At 39.9% G+C, this 10,095-nt stretch overlaps 1 protein-coding gene across 1 annotated transcript; it reads right to left on the minus strand.

Moving 5' to 3' along the window:
* Window positions 1-650: 650 nt before the first annotated feature.
* Window positions 651-9,700, minus strand: gnat2 (guanine nucleotide binding protein (G protein), alpha transducing activity polypeptide 2). Its single transcript, XM_033629679.2, has 9 exons — window positions 9,379-9,700; window positions 5,873-5,915; window positions 4,453-4,594; window positions 4,158-4,315; window positions 3,902-4,030; window positions 3,668-3,797; window positions 3,422-3,575; window positions 2,800-3,011; window positions 651-1,463 (listed from the first exon to the last, which is right to left on the minus strand). Exons 1-8 carry the CDS (start codon window positions 9,482-9,484, stop codon window positions 2,821-2,823), a joined length of 1,053 nt encoding a protein of 350 aa, XP_033485570.1. The 5' UTR covers window positions 9,485-9,700; the 3' UTR covers window positions 651-1,463; window positions 2,800-2,820.
* Between the last annotated feature and the right edge of the window lie 395 nt (window positions 9,701-10,095).

The following is a 10,095-nucleotide window of genomic DNA, read 5'->3' on the forward strand; positions in this document are numbered from 1 at the left end:
TACGATCTGCTTTTATCCATCTGTTTTAGAAGATGGCTTGACAATTTCAAAATGTAATTTCTGGCCTCAACAGTACATGTCCATGTCGTCTTGTTGGGGTGGTGCTGCATCTTCCCGCTGTTAAAACCTTGATGGACCGACAGAAACACTAATGACCCACACTGGGAAGAGGCCCAACAGATCTAATGAATTTTGCACTACTTTGCCCTGGAGTTTGAGTGAGATACAAAGTACGAAAACTGAGAGCATGCAACATAAATATGGGAGCAAAAGAGACTCCACTGCTCGCTCAAATCCTGCGATGTAGTTCCTCTTGTCAGCTACCAACACTGATTAAACTCAGCTTTGTCCTTGCTTGCTCTCAAATCTCACACATCTGTCCCTTCACAATCTTACAGTAAATCTCTACGTGCAGATTAATTATTGCTTTAATTTGTTTTGCTCTCTCAATAGGTTTATTGTTAACGAACTTCCATACGCTTCCATTTCCCCTCTGACGAGAATGGGGAACTTATGTAACAGCAGCATTGTCTTCAACAAGTAACAGCCTGAAGCTTTCCTTCAGTGTCGACAGCCTGGTTTCTCTGATTTGATATACTTTCTTCGGTGATTGACAGCGTGATTCAGCAGCAAAGAAACAGAGACACGGATGAAGTTAATGCATCTTTATTTCATGCCTCTACATTTCATAAGAAAGGACAAACTCAGTAGGTTTTCATTCCCTTTTCATAATAAAGCATCATCCCTCTAGTGTTTCACTCTCTCTCAAATAGATTTATCTTTCAAAATATATTGAATTACCTACTCTTATGTACAAAGTTTCTCTCACATCACATTAAAATGTTAAGTGAATTGAATACATAACACTATTTAGATTAGATACATGTACAATTTGGGTTGTAATCTGGATACACTGCAAGCACTGGTAATATCTGAAATATTTGCTCAGCAAGTTTTTACAGTTTAAATATCAAGACCACAGAGACTACTGTACTCAAAAACAAAAACAAGGTTGCAATGTTGCTATTCAAAATATTAATATTTTCCCCCGATTTTATTTGTCTTATTTATTTTTTACAGAGCTTGGTTTTAATAGTTATATAACTCACAACACAGTGGTCAAAAGGGAGCAACGAGGATCGAATGAGCAACTATTTCATCTTCATACCTTCAAACCAGCAGCTTCTGGCGTGAGACAAATACTGTACTTTAGAAAACCTTGTCGAAAGCTGTATGTCCACAACAACAATATGGTGACTCGATAGTTGTTTCAACCCAGCTGGGCGTGCATTGTGTTGCAGGGATGTACTGTTGGAGGCGGTGATGTGCTAGGAGCAGTCAAGGACCGGGACTTGGCATGGAAGCGATGGCATGAACACAACAAACTGAGGATCCTCTGTGCTCCAACAGTACACTTCTCAGTTAATGCCAATGTGTGAGGGGTTAAGGTAGGAAAGGAAGTTCTGCAAAGAAGAGGGAAAAAATCAGACATGTTGAAATCACCTTAATTCATGTATGAAATATTTTGCTACTGTCTTTTCAAAAAATTTCCTTAGTTTTGGTGTGAGTTGTTGAGTGTTGGAGATATCAGCCGTAGAGATGTCTGCCTTCTCTTGAATATAATGGAACTAGATGTCACTCAGCTTGTGGTGCTCAAAGAGCCAAAAAATATTTGAACAGCAGAACAGCAATGTCTCTTTTCAGAAATCATGACCTGGTTACTCAAGATAATCCACAAACCTTGTTGTGAGCAGTTTCATGCAAAAACTATTTTCTTTCTACTGAACTACATCCACTAACTGCACAGGTAGAAGTGTGCATCTACTGCTAGCTCACTTAGCACCTCTGAGCTAGCTAACGTTACAGCTCAACAAAAGAGTATCAGAGTCAAAAATAAGGCCATAATTGCTAACAAGTGTCTTAAATAATTATTCCAGAGGTCTTAAAAGTACTCTGACTTTGCATCGTAAAATCTCAAAATAATCTTCTTTATATATATATATACATATATATATATATATATGTATATACTCAAGATAATCCACAGACCTTGTTGTGAGCAGTTTCATGCAAGAACTATTATGCACTCTTCTATCTGTGCAGTGATGTGGTTGGCAGGTGTAGTTCAGTAGAAAGAAAATAGTTCCTACATGAAACTGCTGACAATGAGCTCTGTGGATTATCTTGAGTAATTGTGTCATGATTTTTGGAAAGAGATGTTGCCGCTGAGTTTTTCAAATGCTTTTTTTTTTGGCACTTTGTGCACCACAAGGCAAGTGCCATCTAGCTCATTATATTTGAGGGAAGGCAGACATGTCTACGGCCAATATCTGACACCAACACAATCTAGATAGATAAAGAGCACAACAGGTAAGAGTATTTTTGTATTTTTTTGGGGGGGGGTTGAAATTTCCCTTTAAAGGGAAACATTTTGCCACATTCATAACCTCAGGACTACGTACTCTACAAGGTTCAATATGTTTACTAAAATGAAAAGTAAACTTCCTCTGCAGCTTTGGGAAGAACTGGTTTTAAAAACAAATGACTACGGGGATTGCTTTGCGCTTCTCATTATCTTCCTCATCCTCAGCGGTCTCCAAGGGCCTGAGTTGTCTGTGTGGTTGAGTTTGAGTGTTGGCTCATGTTATGGTCAGAAGATGTTGCCTGGCAACACAGGTTTGCCAAATATGATTCGCTGTACGAGGGCTAAATTGAATTGTCAGGGGTCTGCCTCATCTGGACCCTATTACTCTGTATCAACAAAGTCCCTGGGAGTGATGTGATGTGGTCACCGCGCACCTCTTTTCACTCTGGAGCTGCTTAGAAGAGACCGCAATCTTTAAGGTTTTCTTTGATGATGATGTCTGTCACAGCGTTGAACACAATCTCGACGTTCTTTGTGTCTGTGGCACAGGTCAGGTGAGAGTAGATTTCTTTCACGCCCTTCTTCATGTTCAGGTCCAGGAACTGCTTCTTGATGTAGTCGCTGGCGTCGTCATACGTGTTGGGGCCTGAAAGACATGAAGGTTGTGAAGATAAGAGTGTCAGCTGACATGACGTAGATTTATTATAATCACTTGCATCATGTAATTCAATTTAGGGAGCAACACTGAGGCTCTCGCTGTCTGCAGGTTTCATTTCAGGATTTCATACTGGATCATGCTCATTTTCCTTTATCATTTGTCTTAGTCTGTTAATCTGCACTCTAGCACTATTTAGTAACTGGTGTACTCTTCAAACATACTCCTGTCTCTTAATAGTCATGTCTGTGGTTCACTTGGTCACTGCATGCCTGACAGATGTCGTCTCACTATTTCCCTGACCCTCCATCTAGCTTGATATTCTCGCTGCCACAATAAACTTAGCACAGTGTGCAGCAGGTACAACTCAAGAACCATTAAACAGCACCAATCGGTCTTACCATCGTAGTCTGGGAAGCAGATACTCAGATGGACTTTCTTGATCTTCTCTTCAAAGAGATCCTTCTTGTTGAGGAAAAGCACGATGGAGGTCAGTGCAAAGAATCTGTGGTTGCAGATACTGTTGAATAGATGGAGGGACTCGTGCATGCGGTTCTGAAAAAGGTCAAAGAGAAACAGGGTGAGTTTACTGGCTGTCGTGTCTTTCTTCTCATGCTAAACAATCAGGAGGTGAAGACTCGACTCACCACTTCGTCGTCCTCTACCAGCACCATGTCGTATGCGCTGAGAGCTCCGCAGAAAATGATGCAGGTCACACCCTCGAAACAATGGATCCACTTCTTTCTCTCTGACCTCTGGCCACCCACATCAAACATCCTGTTCACCACAGAGAGAGTCACAACAAAGTCAGTCCTGGATGTGGCGGTGCTGTGTGGTTCAGTCAGTTTTTGCTATCATGAGACTTTTGTTAGGTGACTTACCTGAAGTGCAACTCTTTGCAGGAGAACTGTTCTTCAATGATACCAGTTGTTTTGACTCGAGATCGCAGCACGTCCTGCTCAGTGGGGAGGTAGTCTGGCTTGCAGATTCTGTCCATTTCATTGAGGTAGCTGAGAGCAAACAGCACAGCAGTCAGGCTTCAGATATGAAATCATCTTTATCTACAAACACTAAGCCAGCTGTCTCTTTAGTTTTACATATAACTCCCTCACTGGATCAATCCCAGTGTGGACTTACTAGCCAGCAGAGTCGTTCAGTTGGTACTCAGCAGCTCTTTCAAAGCCGGCCTGCACGCCAGAGTCTTTCCACAGCTTCTGGATAACATCAGCCAGCTCAGCAGGCATTGTGCCTTCTTCAATGGAGTCTGACAAGTTCTGCAGCTTCTGTGCAAGCTCCTGTGGTTTCATTACACACAGAACAAAGATCCATCAGCACCGACACTGAGCTATTTATAGCACGATTTTATGTCAGTGAAAATGAACTCTACAAGTTAATCATGTCTGGTGTACATGGTTAAAGTGTCATATGAGACCTGGGCACCGGGCGAGCCGAAATCAATGCTCAGCATCTCCATGCCTCTGATGATAGCCAGAGCAGACTGCAGGATATTGCCATAGATGACAGCTTTGAACTCCAGTTGTTCCTCTTTTGTGTAACCACCTTGATGCAGAATCCTGTACACAGGTAAAACAAAAAAGTGTCAAAGTTTGCTACATTAATCCTCTGCTAGGCTGAGCTGATTAGTCATTTTTATAACCCTTAATTATAGAAAATTGTTATACAAAAGGTAATCTGTGGAAACCATTACAATGAAATAACCTTGCAGGTATATCCCTTTAACGTCCTGCTCACTTTTTGAGACGATATATCTGACAATATGTTGAACTCAACCTAAATGAGCTATCTCTAATATTCACTGTAGATATTATGCTAAAAAAATTGCTATATGTTGCTGTGTCTTTGAATAGTATGCCTGCTCAGTTTGCCTCCTACAAAAAACTCACTCCAGACATGAGGGCTCTGTTCAGTGGGACTTTCAAAGGTGGGCACATTTTTTTTAACACATCATAGTTTCAGAGGTCTTACTTAATCTATTTATGAAACTTAATACAAAATATAAAAGTCGAGTAAGGGTCATATAATGCCTTAATCATTTGTCTTTTTATGGTAAAGGTAGTGAAGCTAAGCAAATATCCTCCTGAGACCCAAACTTTTTTTGTTATGTACTTTTAATTTCTCACAGCTATTTTGGATTAGTAGGACCTGATAAGTATAAAAAACTAAACATCGTCGACGATAATAAACTACTACTACTGGTTCCATAGTAATACATTGATATATGTTGGTATACTAACATATTAAAAGCATTATAACAGTACATGGTTTGTACTTTTGATTAATTTTCTTTCTGTTTTACAAATACACTCTCAACCGTTTGGTAGAGCCTTATATTTATAAAACTGTGGGGTCTGTTAAAAACAAAACAAAAAAACAGAAACAACAACAAATTATTATTGTTCTTGCCTCAAGGAAAGATACTGCATAGAAAAAAATCCATTGCTGTTTCCTTGGTGAGGACATTAAAGGGATCTGCTTATTTTGGATTTCAACACGAAAAAGTCAAGTTCATGTGTTATAGCAACAACCCACTGGATGTCCACTGGAGCTGTTGCTCACAGTGCCACCCTGTGGTGTGTTTCGGACCTCACTCAGCTCCCACTGCCAGAGTTAAACTAACTGCACAATACAAGTGCTGACGAACCAGAGTAAGCGGATGTTTGCCCTGTTGACCTTTTGTTTAAAGGCTTTACTGCAAGTGAAACAGACAGAGCTAAGGGAGCTTTGGCCTGCTGGCTGTGTGCCCGACCCATGAGATAAAAAACCCCAAAAAAAACACTGACATGGTGTGGATGACACAAAAAACAAACTTTAAAACTTATTTTAATACTCACTTCATTTGTTTTACGATGGTGCTTTTTCCTGACTCACCAGCGCCTGGAAGATAATAAAAAGGTTAGCAACAAAAACACAAATATGTGCTGTGTTTCTCTTCTCATGCAATGAGTACAAACACACTGTGAGCCATAAACAGCTGAGAAATGTGCTTTGATGAAGCCAGAGGAGACAAAAATGCAGTGACTTTGACCCAAAGTGCTGTTTGGATAGTTAAGGAAGATTTGCCTTCATCACTTGGGAACAAAGCTCAGTGAGATTTGGTTTGTAGAGAGGTATAACTTAGAAGTCTCTTTTTGGAAATCTGAACCACTTGTCTATCTCCATGCACATAGAGATGTGTCAGCATGAGAATTTTAATCAAAAGTAGAGCTTCACGTGAGCCTGAGTAATTTTTAAAAACGATATTTTCACTTGTTGTCCCAGCAAAGGAAGCCATGTAAACTTCATAAAATAATAACGCACAATTTCCATTAAACAGAAGCACAGAAAGATCCTCTATAGCCTGCACACTGAAGTAGGCAGAGCAAATAGGCAAAATTTATATATGACGCATGCAACAAACATCATCAGCTGGAGTCAAGAAAAATGCACGTGGAGGTGATAAAACGAAACAAGGCAGTGTCGTCTCTGGTGGTGGAAAGGAGGGATTTTAATGAATGTGTACATTCATTTCTGTCTGTGAAATTATGGCGATCATGAAAGTGTCTGTGGTGTTCTGGCTCTCAGCTTCATGTGAAGCCTTGTGAGGGTTTAAAAGAGGAAACTAAACTGGCTAAAGGCTCCGCTAACATCAACAACATAATCTCCTTGCGGCACAACAACAAAGCTCTTGGGGTTTTTGTCTTGCTGAGCTATAATATGGTCTAATTTGGTGTTCCTTGAGCAATTCATGTCAGATTTTCAGCAGATTTTTGTCTGATAAGCACCTCATGCTGAGCTCCAGTGTGTTTGCAGACATCTTTTGAAAATTATGCTGAAACTAAATCCAAACAAGAGGAGAAGAACAGCTTCTTTGAATTAAATGTGCCTGTACTGTGCATACATTGATGTATAATGCGGACTGTGCAGTTATGTGCAATTTAAGTCACAGTTGAATGTGCTGGCTGAAGAACAGCTTGCAGGCAGATCAGACTCTCTGCAGCACTGTATGTTAACTCAGACCAGAGGGAGTTTATCAAAGAGCAACTAAAGCTGTCTGTCCTGCTCTCACTGAAGCAGCGTTAAATTTTGTGCATAGATTTACTGCTGCTGGAGCATTTCACTCCAAATCACGGAGAAGCATATTGGGTTTTCCCCAACAGAGGCCATTAGCAAGACAATAATAAGCTTGTTTAGCTTATTTTTGATGAGGAAGTATAGGTGGCACCATGGTGGTGCCAAGACTGGTTTTCCTCAGCTGTGATGATGTGATGAAGAGTGCCTTTATGCTCTCTGAGAGTCATTCTTTCGCCTCGTGCCCATTAAGAAACGTGGCTTTAGGCTTTGCGGTGACTTTAAATCTGGGCTGTAAAGAGCAGCTCTGTGTCCATGTGTGTCCTGCAGCGGATAGATGTTTTTAATTTAATTGACTCAATGAGATTTAATGTCTCTCAGGAGGCAGAGGTGCATCGTAACAGTTCTGGAAGTTCCCTGTAACTAACTACATGTAGGTTTCTTTGCTATATCCTCTTCATGCAAGTCTTTGCAAAGTTTATTTTTTATGTATCCTATATATTCAGGTGGTTTTGAGTTTGTTAAGACTTGTAAAACTTTAGTACACCTGTACACAAGGAGCTAACAGCAAACATTTAGTTGAAATAATTTTTCTGGCTCCTTTGACAATGTCCATCAGAGCCCACAAGATGGCACTCTTTTCATTTTTATTGTCTCAGTTCTTCCTGTCTCATCTCTGATATTGCACTGCTGGAGAAGCAGCTTTGTGAATCCAGTAGAGAGGATGCAAGTCTCTGAATAATGTTTCAGACACACAGATTACACTTTGAAAGAGTTATGCAATGTGAGACATAAAATGTCAGGTTTTATAGTAAATAGCAAAAGCATTTATTCAAAACAGCAAAGACGTTGATGCCTTGCAGAGACTGATTATTTAAAAAAAAAAAAAAAATCCATCTGACTTTTATTTGATTCCTGTTTTCAGTTTTGCTTTTGTGATGTCACAAACCAACTCTGTCATAGGGTAAACAATAATCGACATATTTTTGTAAATCTTTTTTTGTTTCGCATTGTCTCTTAGATTCTCATAGAAATGTTGGTATTTTGACGCTGTGAAAATTGGTGTTTTATTGTCTTATTTTATGCTTTCTGTGCAAGTCGAGGGATCAACCTCAGCAAGTGGATCTACACTAAACCAGTTAGCTAATCGGCTTGACATACCACTGCTGGGCAGTGATTCATTTAGACCAAAGGCTGAGATTGTTTTAAGCACCAATGTCCTTCCATTAGAAGTGAAAAGTCACTCTTTAGTTTAGTGCAAGACAGACAAGAAAATCTGAGTAGAATTTGCCACTATTTTTTTAATTTATTGTAAGTGCACCAAGCAGTTACTGAAAATGTTTCCAGTGATTTCATGGCTGAAGTTTTTGAGCAATTTAAATTCTATAAATTCTTTAAAACAACTCACCATAATCAACTTAAAACAGCAGAACAAGTGCAAGTCTCTGCAGTATTTGTGTGTATAAGCATAAGTAGTCATTGAAGAAATCTGTTAGTTATGTTTGGTTTTATGCTTTAAAATGAGGCTGTTCATTATTTCACTGTTCAATATTGTAAATCCGTTCTATATTCTTTTTTTTTTTTTTTGGCTTCATCTCAGATCCCTGTGTTGACTGCTCAACCTGCAAACTTATCTCTCTTATCTCCCTCTACTTTACCGCCACTAATGTCCTCCCAGTTTTGCACAAGCTTAAGCAGTCCTCCCCTCTTTCTAATAAACTAATGTAGGGTTTTATCCAGAAACAAATCATCTGCACAGTCTGTAAATCCTCTGAGCATATCTTAACATCTAACTAAGCAGTGAGCAGCTGTCAGAGCAGGTAAACACACCTCAGATGGCTCACATCCAAGATGTGAAGGATATGCAGCAAATCAGTCAACATGCTCAGAATAAAGCATCCATCAGTAAAGTATGAATACAGTATTGTGAATTCAATGATCTATAACATGGATCAACTCTCATCCTTAAATCTGGAAGCAGTTGTTTACCTTTCACGGTTCTGCAAAAGCTGACTGAAACATTTTTCCTAAACATAGTCATGTTTTTTACCTGTACATTTTCTAATTCAGCACTTACACCTGTTGAGTGTTGGCTGACTGCAAGACCCCTGATCTCCTCCACAGACCCGAGTCTTCACACAAAGTTTTGTTTAACCAAACATTAAAAGGAAAGATAAAAATGAAGAGTTTATAAAGTGTTGTCTGACAGTCTGAGCACTTTGCATCACCTGCAGTCTGGGACAAAAAGGAAAACTTGGCCTAACAAGACTATTCCATTAAGTGCACTTACCAAGCAGTAATAGCTTGACTGTTTTAGAGTCCTTATCAGCATCTTCTTGGAGTTGCTTTTCCAACTCCTTTGACTTTTTGTCCTCGGCGCTTGCTCCCGCACCCATGCTTTCTTCCTCCGCAAACTCAAGATCCTCAAGGATGGAAATTTTGACGGTTCTCTGTGAGCAGCACAGCAGAGAATCTGGTTGCAACACTAATCGTGCTGAAAGGCGATTTCCGAGCGGAAGGGATTGGAGGGAGGTGCTTGAGCCAACCTGGCTTCTGGCCTCTTTCGATTAGATGATCAGATGGGACCCTCTCAAGGATCAAATCAATTCAGCAGCTCTGTCCAGCAGAGGTCCACCCTTTAATTCCCTCTGCTTAAACCTCTGACTTAGGAGGTGCCTCTTCCTGATTGGCCAGTCAATCCAATTAGGGTAATAAGGGCAATAGTGACTGATGTAAAGAAAAGGAGAAAATAAACTCACTCACATAATTGGGTTCAATGAGAGTCATTGATCTCATCGGTCATTGATTTCATCTGTCCATATACTATAAACAGTATCATTTATGATGTGTGTGCATGTATACTGAGGAAGAACACTATGAATGCCTCTCCATCTGTGGTATATACATCAGGAAAACAATGCACACTGTATTTTCTGTCATCATACAACCATCAGGCTGGTAGACACAGTAAATACTGTCTAGGGCTGTAGTATCCATTTTAAACACT

Source organism: Epinephelus lanceolatus, chromosome 8 (assembly GCF_041903045.1).
Source record: "Epinephelus lanceolatus isolate andai-2023 chromosome 8, ASM4190304v1, whole genome shotgun sequence".
NCBI lineage: Eukaryota > Metazoa > Chordata > Actinopteri > Perciformes > Serranidae > Epinephelus > Epinephelus lanceolatus.